Source organism: Acinonyx jubatus, chromosome D2, assembly GCF_027475565.1.
Source record: "Acinonyx jubatus isolate Ajub_Pintada_27869175 chromosome D2, VMU_Ajub_asm_v1.0, whole genome shotgun sequence".
In the NCBI taxonomy this organism is placed as follows: Eukaryota; Metazoa; Chordata; class Mammalia; order Carnivora; family Felidae; genus Acinonyx; species Acinonyx jubatus.
The window spans coordinates 57,019,865-57,046,799 of NC_069393.1; the positions used below are offsets into that span (position 1 = coordinate 57,019,865).

The 26,935-nt window shown below is 37.6% G+C and overlaps 1 protein-coding gene across 4 annotated transcripts; it reads left to right on the forward strand.

Moving 5' to 3' along the window:
• Positions 1-3: 3 nt before the first annotated feature.
• On the forward strand, positions 4-25,422 carry CUTC (cutC copper transporter). 4 transcript variants are annotated; one of them, XM_015062999.3, is made up of 9 exons: positions 4-215; positions 3,031-3,102; positions 5,964-6,023; positions 9,789-9,998; positions 10,711-10,746; positions 13,415-13,548; positions 22,169-22,196; positions 23,815-23,920; positions 24,916-25,422. In XM_015062999.3, exons 1-9 carry the CDS (start codon positions 155-157, stop codon positions 25,028-25,030), a joined length of 822 nt encoding a protein of 273 aa, XP_014918485.1. In that variant the 5' UTR covers positions 4-154; the 3' UTR covers positions 25,031-25,422. The 4 variants fall into 4 exon arrangements, with proteins under 4 accessions (XP_014918485.1, XP_014918486.1, XP_053062990.1 ...); XM_053207014.1 differs by lacking the exon at positions 4-215 and adding an exon at positions 425-1,525; XM_015063000.3 differs by lacking the exon at positions 3,031-3,102.
• The last annotated feature ends 1,513 nt before the right edge of the window (positions 25,423-26,935 follow it).

The window sequence follows — 26,935 nt, forward strand, 5'->3', positions numbered from 1 at the left end:
CCAGACACTCGTTTTTCGCGGGGGCTGCTGGGTCTGGGTGTCGGAGACGCGCCGGGGTGCGCGCAATCATCAGGCCGCGCTTCGTTGGGCGCGCGCGCCGGAACCCAGACCCTGAGTAGAAACCGAAGACGCACGAGGGAGGGACGCGTCGAGCATGAAGAGGCAGGGGACCTCCTCGGAGCGGAAACGGGCGCGCATACCGTCCGGGAAGTCCGGTACAGAAGGGGGCGGGGAGGGGGCGGTCGGCCGCTTTCGCTGTCAGGGGCGGGCCTACGGGAGTTCTCTCGGAGTCCTTTCCCCGGCTTCTCACATCTCTCAGCGCGGCAAGTTCTGTCGTTCTGGCTTTAAACGTGTAGAAGCTGAGGGCCTGAGAAGGGGCTTGTAGCGAGAGTGACGCGGCTCCGGAACCAGATGTGTGGGTTTGCATCCCGGCGCGTCTAGTGTGCGACCGTGTTCAAGTTGGTTAACTTCTTTCAGCCCCACGTTTCCCGTCGCCACGCGAGGCTGCGAGTCCCCACCCCGTGGCAGCGCTGGGACTGTTAGCTGTCCAGCGCTGAACACAGCGCCTCACCGTGGTGACCTCTTAGTAACCTGTAGCTGCTGCGGCGGGGGTGAGGACTGTCCCCAAAGCCGCACCGCTGCCAAGCGCCCGAGCTTGTGGCTGCCCCACGTCCCGAGTTCTTGCTGCTGCGCCAGGCAGGGTGGCGTAGCAGGTGCTGGGGAATTTGGCAGATCCTCCGCCTCGTGAACTCTCGGTTCCTCCAGACCAGCGGTTCTCAAGCTTTTTGATCTCAGGACCCCTTTCCCCTCCTGAAAGTTATCGAGAACCTTAGAGACCTCTCATTTATATAGGTTAAATCTATCCGTATGGACCGTCTTCGAAATGGAAACATTTTAAAATGCTAATTAGCTGCAAACCCATTACGTGTTAACACCAATAACATCTGTGTGCGTGTGTGAAAAATATCTTCCTAACAAATAGAATGCCAGTATTTTATATTTTTGCAAATCTCTTGAAGATCTGGATTAATGGAATTGCTGTACCTCCTTCTGCTTTCAGTCTGACATGTCAGGTAGCCTCTTGAAAATTCCACTCCACTTGTGAGAGAATGAGAGTGAACAAGGCAAATAAAGTCTTAGCATTATTATGAAAATACTTTTCACTGCACAGACTCTGAGAGGGTCTTAAAGGCCCCCAGAGGTAACTGGACTACCACACTTTGAGAACTGCGGCTCCAAACAAATGTCTTTGATTCCCACAAATAACTTTGTTCCTGGACAGCTGTCATAGCCTTGTGTGTGCGCCTCCACCAACTCCTGGCCAACATCCTTTCTCCTGGGAGGCAAATGGTACCCCAGCTGCATTGTCCAGTCAGATTGATGTGACAGCTGGTCTGGGTGGCTATCAGGAAACTCTTGGAATGAATGCAGTGCTGTTGGTTAAGAACATAGTGTGGCACTTAACTCTTTCACAGTTTGAGACTGATCGTCTTCTTTTACATACGTGAGACCTTTGCAATTTGATGTAAGCAGATGATAGATTTTGGTTTTTCAAATAAAATAGCCTTTTTTAAAACGATAAAAGCAATATTGGCTAGGAAAAAAAGCAACATAGAAAAGTAAAAAAGAGGAAAGTAAAAGTAATTCCAAATCTGCTACCTAGTAGTAACCACTATTAGTATGTGGTGCACATTCTTTCAGGTCTTATTGCATGAAGTGTACATTTAATATTCTGAATTGTAAACAACAATGTGCTTCACTTACAGAAAAACTCAAAACTTTATTTTCATCCCACTTGTAGTGTAAATACATGGTTGAAATTTATGAATTTATAATTATTCAGCCTCTGGTAAATCTTTGCATGACTGTTGTATACCAGGGTGGACACTGTGCTTGCTATGGGTGATGATAAAGATTTCTCACATAAAGACTTTATTTAGGAACTTTAAGTCAACGAAGAGTGAACAGACACTTCTCTATATACATAATAATAAGAGGTAGAAAGTAATTAGTGTTTTAAAAAGGTACAGTTAGTTTTTAAAAAGGAACACATAATCTATGAAGAGTTATATGAGTTCAAAAGAGGGAGATACAATTTCCTACTTTGAGAGAGGGGAAATATGGAAATGTGATTTAATGTGAGTCTTGGAAGATTTTACCATTCAATAGTGGAGCTGGCACGGCTTTGTGGATTGAAGAGATGGCCATAATCAAGAGCAAGGATGGGAATTGGGGGGAACTGGAGGTATATAGAAGAAAGAGTATGTAGTTTATTAATGATAAGTGTTTTTGAACACACAGTGAGTACTCTCCAGTTTACATGAATTATTTAGTGTTCACTACTCTGAGGTAGGTACTAAAGCCTATTTTGCTTCATAGAAAACTTAGGCTAAGTAACTTGTCTAGGGTCACACAGATGAGTAGTAGGGCCAAAATTTGAAGTCCATCCTTTTTCTTAAACATGATCTTTATAAAAACGTTTAAACATATTCTGAAAATGCTGAGAAATATCAAAAACAATCTAACTTAGAATGTGATGATGAGGTCAGTGCTTTAGGAAAATTAATTTGGCATTCAGTGTGTATTTTCCTCAGTGTAATTTCTTATACATATGTTTGTATACTTATTTCACAGTTTGGAGACATCAGTTTAATAATCAGTATGCTGTTGGGGCACCTGGGTGGCTCAGTCAGTTGAGCGACCCACTTTGGCTCAGGTCATGATCTCACGGTTTGTGGGTTTGAGCCCCGTGTCAGGCTCTGTGCTGACAGCTCAAAGCCTGGAACCTGCTTCGGATTCTGTGTCTGCCCCCTCCCCTCTCTCAAATATAAATAAACGTTTAAAAAATTAAAAAAAAAAATCTGTATGCTATTTTATTGCACTCATGGTCTCTAGTATACTTACCTACTTGGATTATTGGATTTGGACACTGGGCATTGTATTTTGGCAGCAAAATATAAAATAACGGTGGTAGATTGGTCTGGATGGATAGTACCATCATGAAATTACATTGTTCTCCGTGTATTTTAGGAGCAGCAAATGGATTTCTCATGGAAGTGTGTGTTGATTCAGTAGAGTCAGCTGTAAATGCAGAAAGAGGAGGTAAGACAAAAGAGAATGAATGACAGTTGGCAGTCCCTGTAAGAATCTGAAAATGAATCCTGTTGAACTGATCTTGGGAGCCGTTGTGATTACTAAGGATCCTAGTAATCTTTTTGAAAACAGCCAACCGACTGGAAAACATACTGGAAAATTATCATCTTCTAATCTTACTCCTCCAGTAGATCACATTTTGAGTCAAGTGTCTACAGTAGTGCTTACTCACCAACTTCATTTTTTTTAATTGAACTTAGCAAAGACTTCATTTTTTTTTCAAACTATTGATTTAAAGATGATTTAAGAGATTTGCTTCCATTTTCATCATCGAGACTTTTATCATCATCTCTTTTTTAAAATTTTTAAAAATATTTATTTATTTTTGAGAGAGAGACAGAGCACAAGCAGGGGAGGAGCTGAGAGAGAGGGAGACACAGAATCTGAAGCAGGCTCCAGGGTCTGAACTGTCAGCACAGAGCCAGATGTGAGGCTCAAACTCATGAACCAAGAGATCATGACCTGAGCCGAAGTCGGAAGCTTAACCGACTGAGCCACCCAGACGCCCCTATCATTATCTTTTTTTTAACATTATTTTTACCTCAAAGTTTCTTTTGTGTTCTGAACCTGCTTTAATGGGAAGCATAGAAATTCCCATAATCCCTGGGGGGGTGCCTGGATGGCTCAATTGTTTAAGCATCCAGCTCTGGATATCTGTTCAGGTCGTGATCTTGTGGTAGTAAGATCTAGCCCCACGTGGGGCTCTGCACTGGCAGCATGGAGCCTGCTTGGGACTGTCTCTCTCCCTCTTTCTCCCTGTCCTCCACTCATGCGTATGTGTCCGGACGTTCTCTCTCTCTCTCTCAAAATAAATAAATGCAAAAAAAAAAAAAAAAAAAGAAATTCCCATCATCTTAGGATCAGAAATTTTTAAAAACATTTTATTATGGAAAATTTTAAACATATACAAAAGTAGAACAGTATAATGAATCCCCACATACCCATCACTCAGCATCTACTATTTTCAGCAAGTGCCCAATCTTTCATCTATATGGGAATCAGGATACTTTTTGTAAAGAGCAGCATAGTATATATTTTCAGCTTTGCTGGCCGCATTTGGTCTTGGTTGAATATTCCTTTATATATATATATATATATATATATATATATATATATATATTCCTCTGAAAATGTAAAAACCATTCTTAATTTGGCAATAACGAAGAGTGAAATGCTGATACATGCTACAACATAGATGAATCTTGAAATTATTCTAACATTGCAAGTGGAAAAATATTAAGTGGAAAAAAGTCACAAAATACCACATGCTGTATGATTCCACCTATATGCATTTTCCACATTGGTCAAATTTTGGAGAAAGAAAGTAGATTAGTGGTTGCCTAAGGTTTGGGGGCGTGGGAGAAGGGGAGGTAACTGCTAAAGGGTATGAGGTTTCTTTTTGGGGTAATGAACATGTTCCAAAATTGTGTTGATGGCTGCCAAACTCTATAAGTATACTAAAAAATATTATATTGCACACTTTATTTTATTTCTTTTTTAATTTTTTTAATGTTTATTTATTTTTGAGACAGAGAGAGACAGAGCATGAATGGGGGAGGGTCAGACAGAGAGGGAGACACAGAATCAGAAACAAGCTCCAGGCTCTGAGCTGTCAGCACAGAGCCCAATGCGGGGCTCGAACTCACGGACCGCGAGATCATGACCTGAGCTGTAGCCGGACCCTTAACCGACTGAGCCACCCAGGCGCCCCATATATTGCACACTTTAAATGGGTGAATTGTATGGTATGCGAATTGTGTGTCAGTAAAGATTTTTATTTTTTGAAAAACACATACACAAACATTTTTAACTTCTAGGCCATAACAAAAACAAGCTATGAGCTTTTTGCCTGCAGTAGATTCAGATATTGTTAGCCTGATCCATCCTTTATAAGGTTTCTTTCAGCTTTTCACCTAATGATTTTAGCAGTGCCTATTTTAGTAGGGTTTGAAAAATGGTACTATAGTAATTCTAACATTTATTTACTTTTCACTTATTAGAAGTATGCTTCTATAAAGAACTTTCCTTCATCAACTGTTTGGTTATATTGGGGTTCAGTTTCTATAAGAAAGGCAGGATTAATGCTTGCTCTTTTTCTGCTGTTTACTGATTTTTGGGTAATGAGTTTATTTTCTATCCCCCAATGAATTGTTTTATCAATATGAATCTAGATTTAGACATATTTGATGTGTTTTACTCCATTATGGTTATTCTTACTGATGCTCAAAGTGTCCCCTGTTTGGCTGGTATGAGCCTTTTCAAGCTGGATCCTGAGACTCTTTTGACATGATGCTGTAGTCCGATAGTTGATTTGCTTTCAGCATTCTCTTATTCTTGAAATTATCTTGATTTAAGCTACTTAAAATTATCTTATACTTTTTTAAAGCTTAGACACTCTTCAGAAAGATTGTTAATATCAATGAAGAGTCAGTGTTCCACTGTGATCAGTCCAGAAACTTATTTATTGTAAGTTACATCCCTATTCATGGAGAGGCAACCTTCTAATACAAATTTTCAGGAGATCTAGCTTAACTTGAATTAACTCTTAAATTTGACTATCAGTAACACAATATGGGTTGCAGAATATAGTTGGGATTAAAAATAGAGTGTTATTCTGGTTTTATAATATGATTTCTCTCAGTTTCTAAGAATCTTTGCTATATTTTAGAAAAAAGTGTTAAGTTTACTGTTTCATAAATGTTTACTTTGAACGATAATTTTTGAGCAATGCTTCTTAAAACTGTTCTTAATTTTTAATTTTTAAAAGTTTATTGTATTGAGCAATGCTTTTATTATTATTATTATCATAGGTGCTGGTCGGATTGAATTATGTTCTGGCTTACTGGAAGGAGGAACCACACCCAGCATGGGTAAGTGTCTGGTTTTCATATTTTCTAGGAGGAGTTTATAGAGCCCAGAGACAATGGGTAATATGGTTTATTGAGATCTTTTACTAATGTTACTAATGTGTTAACTATGCTGTGGATATTGTATCAGTTAGAAATGCTTATGCTTATGAATAAATCTATCAAAGATGTGATCCTCATACAGTACATCAAAAAGTTGAGAGATAGGTAGTTACTGTTAATATTGGTTTAGTTGCTCTGCAGTAATATCAAGGGCCAGGGTTTTTTTTCTTTTCTCTTTCCATCCTGGCATCCTTAGCATATTGACTTTTGTCTTCATTTCTTCCCTCCTGGTCTTTTTGCTGTTGTCATACATCTATCTTACTGCTATCTTCTATCTATGTTAAAAATACATACACTCCACACTACTTTTTGTTTAAAAATTCAATTATCTCTTAAAGAGAATAAAAGAGAAAGCAATCAGTGTAGTTACTATTTCTGGTGTTCTTCATTCCTTTGTGTAGGTCTGTGTTTCCATCTGATCTCATTCTCTTTCGGTCTGAAGTAATTGTTTTAACAATTTTTTGTATTACAAGTATGCTGGTGATGAATTCTTTCAGCTTTTGTATGTCTCAAAACATCTTTCTCCATTTTTGAAAGATATTTTTGCTGGGTGTAGAATTCTAGGTTGACGGTTTTTGTTTTTGTTTTTTTTTCTTTCAGTACTTTAAAGATATTTCTCCACTGTCTTCTTGCTGGTGTTGTCTTTCATATGAAATCTGCTATCATCCATACCTTGTGGATTTTTGGTGGTGGTTTTTTGTTTGTTTGTTTGGTTTTGCTTTTGCTTTTGGTTTTTTGTATAATGTCTCTTTTTTGTGGTTGCTTTAAATTTTTTTTTTTTTAATTTCTGGATTTCAGCAATGTGATAACAATGTACCTGACTATAGTTTTCTTCATGTTTCTTGGACCTGTGCATTTATAGTTTTCATCACATTTAGAAAATTTTCAGCATTCAATATACTCTACCCCCTCCTTCAAAGATGTCACATACTTGTTTTAGGCTGCTTGAAGTTGTCCCACAACTCACTGATGAACTATGTTGGGTTTGTTTTCTTTTGTTTTGTTTTTTTGAGACAGAGAGAAAGCGTGAGTGGGAGAGGAGCAGAGAGAGAGGTAGACACAGAATCAGAAGCAGGCTGTCAGCAAAGAGCCTGACATGGGGCTTGAACTCCTGAACCGTGCGATCATGACCTGAGCCAAAGTCAGGCGTTTAACCAGCTGAGCCACCCAGGCGCCCCTCTGTTTTTTTCTTTTTAATCTCCTTTTTCTCTGTGTTTCATTTTGCATAGATCCTATTGGTTTGTTTTCAAGTTTACTAATCTTTTCCCTGCAATGTCTAATCTGACATTAATCCCACACTGTGTGTTTTTCATCTCACACATTATAGTTTTCGTTTCTAGAAGTTTAATTTGGGGCTATTATATCAAGTGTGTTGTTTCTGAACTCTTTTGAACATTTGGAGTAAAGTTATACTAGCTGTTTTAATGACTTGGCTGCTAATTCTAACATCTGTACGAGTTCTAGGTTGGTTTCATTTGATTGGTTTATCATCTCATGATGCATCTTGTGTTCCTGCCTGATAATTTTTTATTGGCTTCCAGACATTAATTTTATTTTGTTGGGTCCTGGATATGTTTGCATTCCTATAAACATTCTCAAGCAGTTACGTTATTTGGAAACAGTTTATTCTTTTTGGGTCCTGGCTTTAAAGTTTGTTAAGCAGGTCTGGAGCAGTGGTCAGTCTAGAGTTAACTATTCCCCACTACCAAAAGCAAGAACCTTCTGTGTTCTCTATCCAGTGCCCCACGTATCTTCAACTTTTCCTATATGCCTGTTGGGAATAGGTGTTATTTTTGGTGCACCAGGTGTGAATGACAGGCACTATTTCTTTCTAATTCTTTTCAGTGGATTTTTTCCCCCTGGCCCTTGTATGGTTTCCTTGCATATATGCATTCATCACTACTGAGCTGAATATTAGAAGGGGATTCTCTTCAAATCTCCAGATTTCTCTTTCTCTTCCCACTGGTACTTTCTCCTGTGAACTCTAGTCATTTGGTCTCCCTGGACTCTCAGTTTTGTCTCTTCAACTCAGAGAATTCTCTGACCTCCACCTGGGTTCCCCCTTTCTATACTGCAGCCTAGAAAACCCTCAAGGTAATAATTTGGATCAAATAAAGAGCTTATCTCGTTTGTTTCCCGTCTTTCAGGCATCATTGTTCTTTGTTGCTTGACATACAGTGTCTTTCAAACCATTGTTTCATATATTTTTCATATTCATATGTGTTTTTTGGTTATTATAGGTAGGAAGATAAATCCAGTTCCTGTTACTCTGTCTTGGTCAAAAGCAGAAGTCCCTGTATGAATTTTTGACTCTTCTATGTTACTCTGAGGTTGATGATAGCATTATTTAGTATAAAGGTTTATATGTGCTGTAAACCTTTGGAATCTTCTCACTAAGGGAGGGCATTCCCTGGCCATTCTGTGAAATCTCCAGACCATCTCTAAATTTGAATGCGATCTGTTCTTTGCAATCGTAATCATGATTCATTGCTTGGTGCTGGGCATATTGCTATTCCATGCAAAATTGGGGATCTTTTAGCAAGGAAAAAGAAGTAAGTTCATAAACACAATGGTGCTTGTCACAGAAATTATACAAACGGTTCCCAACAGATGATGGTTTGGCTTATGATTTTTTGAGTTTGCAATGGTGTGAAAGTAATATGCATTCAGTAGAAACTGTACTTTGAATTCTGAACTTTTCCTAGGCTAGCCATTTGTGGTATGGTACTCTCATATGATGCTGGGCAGCCACAGCTCCCAGTCAGCCATGCGATCACGAGGGTAAACAGCCAATAGACTTAAACCATTCTGTACCTATGTAACCATTCTGTTTTTCACTTTCAGTACTGTATTCAATAAATTACATGAGATATTCAACACTGTATTATAAAATAGGCTTTCCATTGGATGATTTTGCCCAACAGTAGGCTAATATAAGTGTTGTGAGCGTGTTTATGGTAAGCTAGGCTAAGCTGTGATGTTCAGTAGGTTAGGTGTAATGAAGGCATTTGGATTTAAGATCTTTTCAGCTTAAGATGGGTTTATCGAGATATAACTAACACCAGTCATGGAAGATATATACTATTGAGGTTTCTGAATTAGTCATGAATTGTGTCATATTTAGGTGTTTTTGTTCATAGATCTCTATATAAAATCACAAATAAGTAGAACTTTGCTTCCTTTTACATAACTCTTTAAAAAAAAGGCTTTAATTAATTTCTTTGTTCCTAAAGGATCATAAACTTTAGAACTATGTAAACATCTCTATAGTAGGTTCTAAACAGAGCTGTAATCAATTAGAAAGGAAACATTGGATTTTATGGAATACACTGGCAGAATATTGAGCCTGTTACTTCACTTTCCAATGTTACATACCAGCAAAATGATTTTTCTTTAGTCAACTGACAAGTGCTTTTAAAAATTCAGTAAATTTTTTCTGTTTTCTAAATTGCTCTTTTTTACCCTTGGTTTTCTTATTTAACTTCTATTATATGCACATTTTTTAATTTAGGGTTGTCATTCCCTTTAGATCTATCTCTGGTTGCCTCAGTCATTGCTTCCTTTTCTTATAGAAGTGATACACAAGAGCTAATAAATTTTATTGACTTCCTAGAGATGTTAGTTCACATTTGAATTTTAATTAGTCTGCTCTCTATATTCTTTTAGGTGTCCTTCAAGTAGTGAAGCAGTGTGTCCAGATTCCAGTTTTTGTGATGATTCGGCCGCGTGGAGGTGACTTTTTATATTCAGATCGTGAAGTTGAGGTGATGAAGGCTGACATTCGTCTTGCCAAGCTTTATGGTGCTGATGGTTTGGTATTTGGAGCATTGACTGAAGATGGACACATTGACAAAGAGTTGTGCATGTCCCTTGTGGGTAAGAATTTGTATCTGAGACCAAAAAGCCTCTAATGATGATTGCGTTGAATACTTCTGATATTGAAACTAACATAACATTGTGTGTCACTGCAAGTAAAAAAAAAAACAATGCAATTGCAAAACTGACTTTTCAGTCACACCTGCAGGCACTTATACTGACCTATTTTAAACAGTTATCTAGATGTCTGGGGCAGATCTAGGTATATGTTCTAGTCCTACTGACTCCTCAGTTGTTATAGATCAAGTTCTGCTGCTTTTCCTGGAAGGTTTAAGGGAAGTTTGCCTCGATTCCTTTAACCACTGCACCAAACACTTCAAAGGCTATTGCAGTTGTTGAAGATGGGGAGATGTGTAGAGGACAGAAGCATACTACTTATAATTCTAGGCCAAAGTATTTCTTGAAGATTCTCAGAGGGATAAAAGTAATAGATGTAATGCTGCCTTTATAAATAACCAGATCGCATAATTTTTATTTAGTCTGGCTAAAGAATGGATGACCATTTTTTTCTTTTAATGAAAATCAGAGATTAATGGAAACATAAGAATTCTGAATTTGGAAGGCTGCCATTTTATTATCTTAGTTCACTGTCTTTGCTTCTTAGGAGAGGACAGTATAAAATAAAAAAGTCCCATCTAACATGGAAAATTCTATATACACCAACCAGTGACGATCTCTTCATTTATATTGTTATTTGACTTTATTTTTGTAGCTATATGCCGTCCTCTGCCAGTCACTTTCCACCGAGGTGAGTCATTTCCATTTTAGAAGTTCTTTTGAACGGTGTCAGTTTTCTAATTTTACCAAATGCCATAACTTTTTTATGGAACACATAAAGTGTTACAGTGTTACCAGTTGGTTTCTTTATAACTGTTATAAATTTAGAGATGCACAATTTGAAACTTAGTTATGAAAACTTGTTAAAAGTAAATGCTGGTGTGGTGGGATATAATAGAGGGAGAGAGTGGGAATTGTCTACAAGTGTATGTACTTGTCACAGCATTCCAAGCAAGAATCCTGAGATTCATTTTTTATTAGATGCCTTAGATCATGTGCAACTCCCAAAAGAATAAAGTGCTGTGGGGCGCCTGGATGGCCCAGTCGGTTAAGCGTCCAGCTTCAGCTCAGGTCACGATCTCTCAGTCTGTGAGTTCGAGCCCCGCGTTGGGCTCTGGGCTGATGGCTCGGAGCCTGGAGCCTGCTTCGATTCTGTGTCTCCCTCTCTCTCTGCCCCTCCCCCGTTCATGCTCTGTCTCTCTCTGTCTCAAAAATGAATAAATGTTAAAAAAAAATTAAAAAAAAAAAAGAATAAAGTGCTGTGGCCAGTGAAATGAAATGTACTGCCTGGCTTAAGCCAGACAAGACCATTCTAGGAACTAGTGATGTGACCAGCTTTCCCAGATGAATATAAGATTCATGGGCAGAGGTGGGGAAAGGGGTGGATATCTGCATAAGAATTGGTTACTATTAGGAAGGAGGAAAGAAGAAATAGATGCTGGATAGTCAATGAACAGATGCTCACTGTTATGTACAAAAGTGCATTATTGATAGCTTGTCTACATCAGAATGGTTTCTAAAATTATCTGATAGTTTCATATAAAAAATACTTCTTATCTATAAATCAGGTAGTCCTAATTTCCATACACTTTTGTTAAACCTCAGTAAAACGGAACAAGTCAATTTTGCCTGCAGAGGGCGCTCCTTTATATGTGAAAAGAAAGAAGTTCCAGTCAAAACTTTTTTTTTAGTTGATGATATATGTATGCATGGGAAATTGTTGAATGTTTTTCTGCCGTTTTGAGTAAGCATTCGAAGATTAAGGTAAGAGTGGGCTCTGTCATTTGCATCTATTTACAGAAATTAGAGATAAAGCATTTGTTATTCTTGTTGCTTTTTGAAATGGATTATACCACCAGAAAACTGTTTTCTTGACTTGCTGTTTAGCAATGCTTCTCATAAACCAGCAATAACTAAAAGATGTTAGAATGTTTAAAATCCAGCACCTTGAGAGTAGCCAAAAAAAGTTTGTAAATATGAAAAGTAATTTTAATCAGTAAACATTTATCTGAAAAATATATAGTTTAAAATTTGACATGCTAAATAATTTAAAAAGTACATGTGTCATATCGAATGTATTTTTCTCTTCTTAAACTAAGAAAATCATTTCAGATTTCTTTTCCTTCAATACATTTAACAAAAATATTTTTATATTTTCAAAATTTTGCATTGTTGTAAGTTCTACATTGTTTTCACTCATGCATTTAATGAGATAGTATGATAGTGTAATCACTGGTGAGGCGCTGCTACAAAAAAAGGAAAAACCTCTGTGGTACATTTAGCTGCCTGCATACACTAACGGGTAATGTAAAGGGGTCTAACCTTAATCTGCCATGGATTAGAACTTCCAAATCATGTAACAGTGCTGAGAACCAAAGCAGAAGTTTTTATTTTTGAGGTTCCTAGTGCCACTTTCCTCCCTGAGGAGGAGAGAAGTCTCTTAGAAAGTAGAATGGAATTACAAGTTTATATAGTCTGTTGTGAACAATTGTTGTACTATGAGCCATAAGTATTTGGAGTAAATGGAATAGTACAAAATATTAATCAATAATGAGAATGTGAACCAAGGCCTTTTTAGGGAATAGCGTAATATTTGTCTCAAGTGAGGTTTGTCCAGTTTGTCTGAAGGCTTAGAGCAGTTTTCCAAATTTGAGTCACTTGCCTATCACATTTAGAGGGATTTGAGTGCTACCTGTGCAAATGTATGTAATAATTTTCATTAAATAAAATCTTAAGTGAATTAAAAAAAATTTTTTTAATGTTTATTTATTTTTGAGACAGAGTGCAAATGCGGGGGGTGGCAGAGAGAGAGGGAGACACAGAATCTGAAGCAGGCTCCAGGCTCTAAGCTGTCAGCACAGAGCCCGAAGCAGGGCTCGAACTCAAAACGGTGAGGTCTTGACCTGAGCTGAAGTCAGATGCTTAACCGACTGAGCCACCCAGGCGCCCCTTAAGTGAATTTAAAGAGAAACTTTTATACCTCATGAAAAATGGAAATGTTTCGCTCTTAATCTGTGTTTAAGTAAATAAATCTGTTCAGGTGGGTACCATCTAAAATGTTCACGCGTACCATGATGGTATGCAGACTATGTGGTGTGCTGGTAAACTAGTTCTTGGATGAAGAGAGCCCTGGTACATAGTATTTGTTGAGTTCTGTGGTTTAAATTCTCCCACCTTGACTGGCTTCAGGCTGTCAGTGGATAATAATCATGCTTGCAGAACTTCTGAATATTTAACAGTTGGCTCTGGCTTGCCAATACAGGCTAGGTCCAGCACACCTCTGTGTGTATACTACATTTTGGAAAGCACTATATTAGAGGATAAGTGTTCAAAATTCAAATCAGTTTTATTTATTTCAGCCTTTGACATGGTTCATGATCCAGTGGCAGCTCTAGAGACCCTCTTAACCCTGGGATTTGAACGAGTATTGACCAGTGGATGTGACAGTTCAGCACTAGAAGGGCTACCCCTAATAAAGCGACTCATAGATCAGGTACACACAGTTTGTTTCCTTTCTTCCTAACTCTGTTGTGCTTGCTCCTGATGTTCTGTTGTTCAGCTAGGTTATGAAGCTATTACTGACTTAATGATTACCCTGTACAGAAAAGCAAGCAGGCAGAAATATATTTATATAATTCTTATTTCTTTCACATGAGCATTTTAGTGTTTAAGACTTTTGAAGTCAAATTGTAACCAGTGCTTAAGGTTTTGATCTAACTTGGATAACCACAGCCAATTTTATCTTTTCTCTGCCATTAGCATTACATTGTTTTAAGCCACATCATCTCACCATCAGCCTATGTATACTCAGGGGATCCCATAAAAAATTTGAAATAATTATCACGTGGAAATGAATTCTAAACCTAAAATTATATTCTTCTTTCACCTCTCCCTATCTATCAGGATAGGAGGAAATATGTTTTACCCTTGTATGAATTTCCATGATGAGTTAGCATCATTTGTAGAGCAGGCAAATTTGTAATTGTGGTATGTCTGTTTTTCTGACACCAGTCCAGAGCCATTTTGAGTTAGTGAGTATGGACTTTGAGACAAGAGAGTTCTGGATTTAAGACTCAGATACTTATTTGATTTGTAATGTTGAGTAGATTATTCATCCTCTGTTCCTTTATGTGTGCAATTGAGAAAAGTTTAATACTTCCTTTATAGGGTTGTTCTGATGATTGGTAGAGAGAAGATATGTAAGAGCCTTAGCATAGTGCTTGACATGTAATAGATCTTACTACATGTTAGTTTATTATTATTACTTCTCCTGTTACTAATATTTTTTTGGTGTTCTGTATAGAAATCTAATTATGTTCACTTTCTTATAGCCATGAAAATAATTTTCAGAAATTTCATCTAAGGATCTGATGTGACTTTGCTAGTCTGGAACTTACTGATTTTACAAGTATTTATTAAGTATATATTAACTGCAGGGCATTTGTACTGTGGTGGTGACCTGTGTGTGTGTGTGTGTAGTCACTGCCCTTGGAGTTTGTGGCACAACAGGCACTTTTAATAGAACAAGCAATTGTAATAGAGTGCTATAAAAAAAGGTACTAAGTGGCACCTGGCTGGCTCGGTAGAGCGTGCCACTCAATCGGGATAGTGAGTTCAAGCCCCACGTTGGGGATAGAGTTTACTTAAAAAAATAATATTTTTTTTGAGAGAGGGAAAGAGCATGCGCAGAGCAGGGAGTGGGCAGAGGGAGAGGGAGAGAGAGAATCTTAAGCAGGCTCCATGCCCAACTTCAATCTCGCAACTGTGAGATCATGACCTAAGCTGAAATCAAGAGTCAGACATTTGGGGGTGCCTGAGTGGCTCAGTCAAGTAAGCTTCTGACTTTGGCCCAAGTCATGATCTCACAGGTGGTGGGTTTGAGCCCCATATCAGGCTCTGTTTTGACAGCTCGGAGCCTGGAGCCTGCTTCGGATTCTGTGTCTCCCTCTCTCTCTGCCCCTCCCCTGCTTGCACTCTGTCTCTGTCTCTGACTCTCTCTCTCTCTCTCTCTCTCAAATAAATATTAAAAAAATATTTTAAGAAACAGACATTTGACTGACTGAGTCACCCAGGTGCCCACCCACTTTTTTTTTTTTTTTTTTTTAATTTTTAAAGGTACAAAGGGGCACATTTGAGAGGAATTAACCCCAGTTTTGGGCATGGAGTTGGCAGTAGTTAGCTCCCAGAAGAAGAGTCACACACACATTCATTTGAGCAATGATTACAAGTTATCTGTGTAAAAGGAGGTAAGGGGAATAGGTGAATGCCTCATGCAGAAGAAATAGTGTATACAAAGACCAGGAAAGAATAACTTACTAAGATATTGAAGAAACCAGAATATTGGATGTAAAGAGAAGAATGCTGTCCAGAGCCTTGAAAACTGTTGAGGAGTGTGTATTTTATCGTTGGGGCAGTGGGAAAGTCTGAAGGGTTTTAAAATAGAAGAATTGAATTAATTTTTAAATGTTTTCTCACTGTGGAGTAGAGAATAATGTAGATATAATTGCCATAGTCATGTCTTGCATTTCATTATCACTGTGTTGCGAATGTAATTTGTAGTTTAATCATTGGTTGGCAGGAAGCATGGAGTTAAATATTCTCATACGCTAACTTTACTTCTTTTTTATAAAAGAAAAATTCCATGTATTTAGGGTATACATGATATTTCAATATTAATATATGTATAGTGAAATAGTTACAGTCAAGCTAATTAACATATGCATCTCATGTAGTTACATTGTGTGTGTGTGTGTGTGTGTGTGTGTGTGTGTGTGTGTGGTGAGAGCACCTGAAATATTACTCTCTTAGCAAATTTTTAGAATTCAATGAAGTATTCACTATAGTCTCATTGTGCATTAGATCTGTAGATTTGCTCATCCTGCATAATTGCAACTTTGTACCCTTTGACCAGCATCTCCCTGTTTTCCCCACCTCCTCACTAGATAGCAATGTTCTACTCTCTGTTTCTATGTATTGGACTTTTTTTTAGATTTCACATATAAGTGAGATAACGCTAACTTTACTTTTTGAAGCAGTTATCTAGCAGTATAATATACTGGTTAAAGCCTAGGTTTGGGGATTAGAAAGTCTGTGTTTAAATCCTAGCTTTGCCATTTATTAACAGTAAGCCTGGGCAAACTACCTAACCATTCTAAACTTCAGTTTCTTCATCTGCAACATTAGCATTTTAATAGCACCTACCTCCTACCTCCTAGAATAGTTGTGGATTACTTCAGATAATAGCACAAAGTCTGATACTTAGTAAGTGCTTTATGTTGTTAAATCACTTTGATAGCTTTAGGTAAGCATACAGTTCTCAGTAATCTTATGGAAACCCCCCTCCCCAAAGTGGCAGAATTCATTTAATTTGTCCATGTTTTGAAAAGCTTTCACTTGGAAGAAACAGTTAAACGTGACTTTTTGGGGGGGGGGTGACTGGGTGACACAGTTGGCTAAACATCTGACTTCAGCTGGGGTCCTGATCTCATGGTTTGTTAAGTTCAAGCCCTGCATCAGGCTCTCTGCTATCAGTGCAGAGCCTGCTTTAGATCCACTGTCTCCCTCTCTCTCTCTGCCCCACTCCCGCTCTCTCTTTCTCTCTCAAAAATAAACATTTTTTTAAATGACTTTTTTTCCTAGAATCGTTTCAGCTTTCTAGATAGTAAACATTTTGTTTATGGATGCTTTTGCACATTTGAGAATACTAAATGGCCTTGTTCCACTTATTTCTCTTAACAATTATTAAATTCTGTGCGATAGCCCCATCTCCCTTTTATTCTGTTTCATTACCTTGCTTTATGGTTTTTTCATTGTACTTACAGCTACCTGAAATTTTATTACATAAATATACCTATATGTTGTCTCTCTTCCTTGAACATGAAAGCTCCACAAGAGTAGGAACATTATCTTGTTTACTGTGTCAGGGAGGAAAAACCATTTCTCTGCCTTCTTAGGTTTTATGTTTGAGGGCCTGTGAATTAAACTGACAAAACACAGATTAGCAGGAGGAAAAAAGATTTTAATCACTTATGTATATATATTGGAGTTCACAAAGAAATGTGACTAAAGGAGGTGCTTAGAATTTGGGTCTTACACACCATCTTGTGAAGAGGAGGTAGAGGGAGGGGCACTTAGGAATTTAGAAGTGGAAGGAGGAAAAGCATTTGTGGGGTGGGAGGAAAGACTTTTTGGAAAGATAAATAGGTGGACCCTAATGAGAATAGATTGAAGATATGAAAGTTTAATGACAATGTCTTGTTTAGGTATGGTGCTGATGAATTGCTCCCAGAGGGGAATTTTGACCATTGAGTTCTTTTTGAGTTCTTTTGGGAGGCTCTGCTTTTAGGGCAGATAAGGAATTTCAGGAACTCAAATGCTTTCAACTCAAAATGATTTTTATGCCACAGTGGCATATGCTGGGTCATTTCAACCATAATATTCTCTATATCCAGAACAGTGCCTGATAACATGGTAGGCACTTAATAAGTATTTGTTGGATAGATGGATGAGTTAGTAAAGTGACATTGATAAACACTTTCATGATAGATCAATTTGATCAGGGTTTAAAAAATTTATCAGAAGAGGGGGCGCCTGGGTGGCTCAATCATTTTGGCATCCAACTCTTGATTTTGGTTCAGGTCATGATCCCAGGGCCATAGGATTCAGCCCCAGGTTGGGCTCTATGCTGAGCATGGAGCCTGCTAGGGATTTTCTCTCTCTCCTTCTGCCCCTCTCCTCTGCTCACGTGCTCTTTCTCTCTAAAATCAAAAATTAAAAAAAAAAAAGTTGGTCAGAAGGAGGTTCTCTGAAAAGTCTACAAAATGTCAGTCTACAGATTTCACAGTATGTATACATACAAGCTTTTTTGGTAACTTTGGAGCTGTCTTTCCAAAATGACATATAATTCAGATGTCATGAAAAATTATATGCTTTTTCAGTGACATATATGCCAGAAGCTGGACTTGGAGGTCACTTTTGATTATTTTACTGAGGCCCTGATACTTAAATACTAGTCTGGGGGGTTCTAATTTCCTCATTATAGAGCACAAGTTGTTGTTGACTCATATCTGCAAAAGAGATTTTTTTTTTTTTGCACCTTATCGTATTGTCATTAACTAATTTAACAGTCTCTGTTTCCCTTTCTGCACCAGCATATAATTTTTTAAGTTTATTTATTTATTTTGAGAAACAGAGAGAGAGACAGTGCGAGCAGGGGAGGGGCAGAGAGAGAGGGAAAGAGGATCCCAAGCAGGCTCCACTGACCACATGGAGCCTGAGGCAGGGCTCAATCTCATGAACCATGAGATCATGACCTGAGCCAAAATCAAGAGTCGGACACTTAACTGGCTGAGCCGCCCAGACACCTCTAGCATATCATTTTTTTTCTTTTTAATATTTTTAAAAATATATACTTTATTGACAAATTGGCTACCATGCAGTGTGTACAGTGTGCTCTTGGTTCGGGGGGTAGATTCCCATGATTCATTGCTTACATACAGCATCCAGTACTCATCCCAACAAGTGCCCTCTTCAATGCCCATCACCCATTTTCCCCTCTCCCCTACCCCAGCCCAGCATCAACCCTCAGTTTGTTCTCTGTATTTAAGAGTCTCTTCTGGTTTGCCTCCCTCCCTCTCTGTTGGTAACAATTTTTTTCCCCTGCCCTTCCCGCATGGTCTTCTGTTAAGTTTCTCAAGTTCCACATGTGAGGAAAAACATATGATATCTGTCTTTCTCTGACTGACTTCATTTAACATAATACCCTCCAATTCCATCCATGTTGATGCAAATGATGGGATTTCATTCTTTCTCATTGCCAAGTAGTATTCCATTGTATATATAAACCACATCTTCTTTATCCATTCATCAGTTGATGGACATTTAGGCTCTTTCCAAAATTTGGCTATTGTTCAAAGTGCTGCTATAAACATTGGGGTACATGTGCCCCTATGAATCAGCACTCCTGTATCCTTTGGATAAATTCCTAGTAGTGCTATTGCTGGGTCGTAGGGTAGTTCTATTTTTAATTTTTTGAGGAACCTCCACACTTTTCCAGAGTGGCTGCACCAGTTTGCATTCCCACCAACAGTGCAACAGGGTTCCCCGTTTCTCCACATCCGCACCAGCATCTATTGTTTCCTGAGTTGTTAATATTAGCCACTCTGACTGGTGTGAGGTGGTATCTCAGTGTGGTTTTGATTTGTATTTCCTGGATGATGAGTGATGTTGAACATCTTTTCCTGTGTCTGTTGGTCATCTGGATGTCTTCTTTGGAAAAGTGTCTATTCATGTCTTTTGCCCATTTCTTCACTGGGTTGTTTTTCGGGTGTTGAGTTTGGTAAATTCTTTATAAATTTTGGATATTAACCCTTTATCTGATATGTCATTTGCAAATATCTTTTTCCATTCCATCGGTTGCCTTTTAGTTTTGTTGTTTCCTTTGCAGTGCAGAAACTTTTTATCTTGATGAGGTCTCAATAGGTCATTTTTGCTTTTAATTCCCTTGCCTCTGGAGACATGTTGAGGAAGAAATTGCTGTGGTTGAGGCCAAAGAAAATTGCTGCCTGTTTTCTCCTCTAGGGTTTTGATGGTTTCCTGTCTCACATTTAAGTCCATTAAGTCCATTTTCATCCATTTTGGGTTTATTTTTGTGTATGGTGTAAGAAAGTGATCTAGTTTCATTCTTCTGCGTGTTGCTGTCCAGTTCTCCCAGCACCATTTACTTAAAGAGACTGTCTTTTTTCCATTGGATACTCTTTCCTGCTTTGTCAAAGATTAGTTCACCATACATTTGTGGGTCCAATTCTGGGTTCTCTATTCTATTCCATTGGTCTATGTGTCTGTTTTTGTGCCAATACCATACTGTCTTGGTGATTACAGCTTTGTAGTAGAGGCTAATTGCCTCCCACTTTGGTTTTCTTTTTCAACATTACTTTGGCTCTTTGGGGTCTTTTGTGGTTCCATACAAATTTTAGGATTGTTTGTTCTAGCTTTGAGAAGAATGCTGGCGCAATTTTGATTGGGATTGCATTCAATGTGCAGATCAAGAATATCATTTTTTAACTAAAAGAATTTGGAATGCTTTGGGTGCCTGGGTTGCTCAGTCAATTGAACATCTGACTTCAGCTCAGGTCATGATCTCATGGTTGGTGAGTTCAAATCCCACTTGGGTGAGCACGAGCCCTGCTTCAGGTGAGCCCCGCTTCTCTCTCTTTCACCCTCTCCCTCGCTGTCTCTCTCTGCCACCCCTGGGATTTTCTCTTTGTCTCTCTCTCTCTCTCTCTCTCTGTCTCTCTCTGCCCCTCGCTCACTTGTGCCCTCTCTCTCAAAAAAATTTTTTGGAATGTTTTTCACAAGATAACTCTTATACCTAGCTCTTTGGAGCTGTTTTAGAGTTTGTGGCTATTACATAAAGACCCTCAGCAATCGTACTGAATGCTTATCTTAACTTTACACTGCTGGTTACTTAGAGCTCATTAAAGTATAACTTGTCTTAAAAGTAAAGGGAAGGCTGTTTCTCCCTCTGCTCATGATTATCTCTATCATCTTCCCTACTGTTATTACCTTCCCTTTTTACTGTTTTTATGCTTTATTGCTTTTGAGACTTTCTGCTTCTCTTCCCTTCTTCACATTTGTTATTACAGAAGTTAGCTAATTTTTACTTTACTCCATTCTTTTGGTTTCTCTTTTCTGTTCTCTCATATCCTCTTTTTCCTTTTCTCTTCTGTCCTTCCCACATTGGATGGCACTACCCCTTTTTCTCCACTCCCCATTTTCCCCTCCCCACACTAAGCCAATCGTTTTGTTTTCTTATTTGTCCTAACTGGACATGATATGGAAGTTAAGTATTCTCAACATTAATTGTATTTATTGACTATATTAATCAATTGTTTCATTTTTTCTATGGAAAAAGAAACTAAGCTATACGTGGTTCTTTTTTTTCTTAAGTTTATTTATTTATTTGGAGAGGGGGATGGAGGGAGGGGCAGAGAGAGGAGAGAGAATCCCAAGCAGGCTCCTCGCTTGCAGTCCAGGGAGTAGGGGGACTCGACATAGGGCTCCACCTCAGGAACTGTGAGGTCAACACCTGAGCTGAAATCAAAAGTTGGATGCTTAACCGACTGAGCCACCCACGCGCCCCTATTTATGGTTCTTAATTGAATTTTTTAATAGTTTACTAGTACCCAATAGAAGAAAGATTATATACCCAACTTTGTGTGCATATAATAAGCTGCACAGTTGAGGCAAATGACTTGGAATTGTTTTGAGTGGCAGAATTGGCTGGTCTGGTATTAAAGTCTCCTCTCAGGAAACATATGTGAAAAAATTCATTTTCCATACAATTTAAATGGTTTTATTCAGAAAATTAGTGAGCTTGACATAATGTGTAATTTTTATTCTGTCATCACTACCTACCTGCTACTAGTAGTTCTGCTAAATTTGCATTTGGGGTGATATCCTTTTGACTTTCAGTGATACTGAGTATATCCCTAAAGCTTATTTAGGAAATGTAATGAAAGTTTGAGTAAAGGTAAAGAAACTTCGATACCTGTCTTCCAGAATTATCAGAAATTAATCCATATAGTCTGATTTTATTACTTAAAACCCAGTTAAATGGACTCATGGGTTTTTTTTTTTTTAGCTGATATAAGAAGCTAGGGAATTTAGTTGAGGATACAAGACTTAAATAGGGTTTTTTTCCCCCCAGTAATTTACTATTATGCTGTGCTCTGTTTTCTGCCGAAATCTTGTTTAAATTCAACTACTTCCATTCCGCTGCATAGCAAAAACTCAGAATTAATGTTATTTTTCAGTAATGACTTTTCTTAAGGTGATGTGATTATTCAGTGTTTATAGCATAGTCTCCTTTGTGTTCGTCACAGTACAAGTCTTCAAAGCAATACAATAAAATAACCTTTCTGAATAGAAAGAGTTACTATGCTGAACATCTTACTTACCCAAGATCCCAAAGAATTAGAGATGACCTATTGAAAGTCAGACACTAGTAGTAGTTTTTAAAATTTAATATACTTTCACTCATGTTTCTGTTCTCACTGCCTTATATCTCATTTGAGAGAAAGATATTAAAATTTGTGTTTTTTTTCTTTTTTCAGGCAAAAGGCAGGATTGTGGTAATGCCAGGTATTTAATTATCTATCCATTTGTTAGTATAACACTGAAGTGCAGTGAAGAAAGAACAAAGGAGGCAGGATGATATGAGAGAAAGTATTAATACATGGTATTCAGAGAGAATAAGTAATTTGATTGAAAATTTAAGATTGAGAGATGTGTGCTGGAATTTAAAACTTCAGATAAGGAGAACATTCTAGCAGGGATTAGCTCAGAGAGTAGCAAATAAGGAAGTAGATTGGGATTGGGGTTTCTCCATCTTCCGTAGTATAGAATTTTGTGAATGTGGATGGATGTTCATCTCTGGTGAGGCACACCAAGTTCAATGCTGCTATGTTGAGTTAGGGCCAAACGTCCTAGTTGTTAACAAGGTGTAAGCAAACATTTAGGCAGTATCTCTGGACAAATATAATACTCTCTTGGTTCTTGAAAATCTCTGATCACTGAATTCTTCCTTTTACTAGAACAGTTGGGACATATGTTCCTGATGATAACCATGAAATCAGTTAGGTACATTCTGGCTCATTAGAGGTGAACAATTTTTAAAGAATTAATAAGGGGATCTAGAATCAGAGTGAAAGAGATATAAAGATAATCTTAATTTCTTCATATTAATTATAAAAAAGTAGAAAATTGCATAAAGAATACTCATTTACTCATTTCCTACATTTAACATTTTGCCACATTTGTTATCTTTTTTTATCCTTAGGTATTTTAAAGTTAAAAGCATCATGGCATTTTATCTTTACACGTGTCTCAAATAAGCCTATGTTCTTTCAACTTCTTAGGGCTCAGTGATATTACTGTACCACTAAGAAAAAACAAGTTGATGAGGCCAAAAGAGTGTGTAAAGTCAAGTTACTTCAACAACTTGAATAGCTTGAGTTACCAAGTACATAATTTATCAGTCATTAAAAAATCTTTATTAAATACATACTATATACTAGGAAAGAAGAATAAAAAGATCAGTAATTTTATATTTTTAATCTGGTATTAGTTCAGAATATGATTATCTGTATACAAATATTTAAGAGATTGTTCAACAAAACAAATGAGTCATTACAAAGTTCTTAATTGTACAGTTTTAATAAAGTAGAATCAGATGCTTCTGTGAAAAACCAAGTTGATATTATATTGAATAAACTGCAACACCTTGCATTTTTCCCCATTTCCAAGTCATGTGCTCTTTGAATACTGGTTAGAGAATTTGTGTCTTTCAGATACATCTCTGAGGCTGTGCTTTTGTAGCTTCTTCCTCAAACCTATCCTTACTTTTTGTTTTAATTTGATTTTGCTTTAATTGAGAGGGAGTGGGGATAGAGATTTTTCCTTGCCCTAGAACAATCTTTTTAAAGTCAGTAATATATAGCATCATTATATGAACCAATAGATGTATAAGATTCCACCATACAGGTTCTGTGACCTTATTAGTTAACTGTTCTCCAGAGTCTATAGTCTGTCTTTTATCATTCCTTTCTTATCTCATTCTAGCATAGTAGGGAGAGAGTAACTCTTAAGTCAATGAGAAATTTTGGCATGGGAATTTCAGGTAGAGTAAGCAGTCATTGCTAGTCATTAAGTTTTATACAAAATTTTATTCTTCTTAATGTATTACTTATTTTTCCAACAGGGGGTGGCATAACAGACAGAAATCTACAAAGGATCCTTGAGGGTTCGGGTGCTACAGAATTTCACTGTTCTGCTCGGTCTGCTAGAGATTCAGGAATGAAGTTTCGGTAAGAATATATTCTTTGATTCGTGTAAGAAGGGATGGATTAATCTTGAATTTCCTGATTTCCTTCCAGTAAGAAAGACCTTATCGATGGTATGATTAATGAATGGAACGTTGTGATTAATACATACGTATTACCTCGTTCTTGCAGTTTTTCAACTGCAAATGGTTTTATCCTGCCTCATATAAGCAGGCTTTTCTGAACTTAGGTGAATCTTTATATATTTAAGTCATTGCTAAACTTAGACCACTTAATAATAAACTCTAATTCAGCAGCTAAGCTTCAAATGAGTCAGATATGTATGTGTGTGCATTCAACTGTGATTTCCTTTAGTGAAGTTAATAACTATGGTATAAGGATGGAGGAGTCATAGTCACTTTTATCCCTCCTACCTTTAATTCTTAGTCAATCATCCCTCACCTTTGTTCCCTATTTTTAGTTATTTTGAAACTATGCCACTATTAAGAAATTGAAACTATTGCGAGTTTTTTATTACACTTTGGAAGATTCACATAACTGAATAGTTAAGTAGTTGATTATTTCTGTTTAGAATTGGGAAAAATGAGATATAAAAGAAGCAAGAGCCTTAGAACTACATTTCTAGAGGGGTGCCTAGGTGACTCAGTTGGTTAAGCATCCAACTCTTGATTTCAGCTCAGGTCATGATCTCATGATTCATGAGCTTGGACTCTGCACTAACAGCACAGGTCCTGCTTGGGATCCTCTCTCTCTGCCCCTCCCCTGCTCGTGCTTTCTCTCTCAAAAATCAAAACAAAACAAAACTACGTTACTAGATATAAAATCAAGTATACTGTCAGGTAGATTTGGCTACTAGATGTTTTAAGTAAGTAATTTGTAAAAATTATGAAATATGAGAATCCAAGCCCTTGACCTCCTGTCTTCTTGAGCCATTAAGTAGCCTATAAAATGAAATGCCAGTAGGAGGGCTCATTTAACAAGTTATATAATTATCTGTCCTTTTATTATTTCTGTTGCAGAAATTCCTCTGTTGCCATGGGAGCCTCTCTTTCTAGCTCAGAATATTCTCTAAAGGTAACAGATGTGGCACAAGTAAGGACTTTGAATGCTATTGCAAAGAATATTCTGGTTTAGCCAGACCTCTCTGAGAGACATGGATATCACAAGATGAAGGTAGAAGAGTAGTTTTTAATTCTCTGACACAGCTTTGACCTTCTTCTCTGGCCAGGACAGTCACAGTCTTTAAATCTCACATGGCTATAGAGACTGTTTCCAAGAAGACAAAGAATTCAAACAGAGCTACAATCAATTCCTTTGCTTAATCTTGCCAGCCATCTCCATTATCATGGTTAAATGTGGTCTATGCTTCTTCCACAGACAAAGGTTTAATTAGTCTATTTTGTGGAATTAATTGATGAACTGGGAAAATTGAACTGTAAGATAGGAATTCAGAGTGTGACTTCAGGGTCAATTTAATAGCAGTATTTTGCTTTTTCGTTTGTAAAATAAAAATTTACATTCTGTAATGGTAGAGTCTTTTATTCTTATCCTAAATACAGTCTGTAGCCAAATATAAACGGGAATATTTTTTCTTTCATTTTTTTTTTCCTTATTATGTACTCATTAGATGGGCAAGACACTAAAGACACAGGATAAAATGGTACAGCATGAAAATCTCCAGACATGGGAAGTAGGATACGAAAGTTTCCAGACTTATAAAGGCAGAAGTGATCTCTAATGTTTACTGGGTGCCTCTGCTCTCAGATAGAGAAAGGACTTAACCGTAAGGTTCATCTAACAATTTACAAAGACCTATAGTAAAAATTGGGAGGTTACAGAAGTTAGCAAAATAGCTATTTCTTTCAACTGAGGCCACAGATAGGGAGAATGGATTCTAGTGATGAAAGATGCTTCTCCTGTAAGCAGGCCCCAAATGGTGAAGTTCATCACTAGCTTTATCTGTCACTTTCATAAATAATCTCATTTTAGGGGCGCCTGTGTGGCTCAGCTGGTTGAGCATCCGACTTCGGCTCAGGTCATGATCTCACAGTTCGTGAGTTCAAGTCCCATGTCGGGCTCTGTGCTGACAGCTCAGAGCCTGGAGCCTTGCTTCGGATTGTGTGTCTCCCTCTCTCTCTGCTCCTCCCCCACTCTGCCTCTCTCAAAACTAAATAAACATTAAAAAAAATAACCTCATTTTATATCAATAACAAACTAGTAATAGAGCTGTTATTTCTACTTTAGGAGAGTAACTGAAGCATAATATAAAGAGCTTGCCCTTTGTCAGAAAGCTAGTTAGCACAACCTCTATGAAAAGTGTGCATAGATTTGGGTACTGGTGAATGTGTGTAGCAAGAGCTTTGCCTTTATTTAAAGGCACTTCTTCAGGTATAATTTCAGTGTAGAATATTTGCTGAATAATTTATGAAAAATGAGAGGCACACTATTTAAAAATCAACAATAACCTGTTTTTCTTTTCTTGCTTGTTCAGATGACTAGCAAAGACAATAATTATTTCAAAAAACAGTTTTCATTCTTGGCTTTGAATATAGATACAGATATGTAAGTATCACATATACATGTACATATAATCATATTTAGTGTTTTGGGCCAACCCTCCCCCATGCGTGGACTTCTCTGTATGATCTTCCAGAGACAATAGCAGGCCATGTTATCACCTCTATTTTCTTTTTAATGCAGATTAACTAGGGATGTGAGAGATATTGTGAGTTGCTCAAACTTTAATAACAAATTAATGTTTATGAGACTTGAATGCTAGCCTACTAACTGTCAGGTCTTCTACTTTAAGATGCTTCTGGTATATGGTTGTAGTACAGACAGCAATACTCCTAGGCAAACCAGACATACCTGGGATATCCTAGTTCCCAGTTTAAGCATGAGAAAGTTAATTTCTTGAACTTTAATTACCTCGTTTGTAAGTCAAGAATAATGATCATGGATCCTGGTTAAGTAATATATTAAAGCACCAAATACGTAGTGAGTACCTGTTAAGTGTTCGTTCTTTTCTTATAGCCCAGC

Bases quoted from the DNA above. Each gene is read 5' to 3' on its own strand.
- CUTC (XM_015062999.3), top strand. From the start codon at position 155: ATGAAGAGGCAGGGGACCTCCTCGGAGCGGAAACGGGCGCGCATACCG. The intron at 3,103-5,963 runs GTAAGACAAAAG...TTATTATCATAG, and splicing joins TGTAAATGCAGAAAGAGGAG to GTGCTGGTCGGATTGAATTA. The intron at 6,024-9,788 runs GTAAGTGTCTGG...ATATTCTTTTAG, and splicing joins AGGAACCACACCCAGCATGG to GTGTCCTTCAAGTAGTGAAG.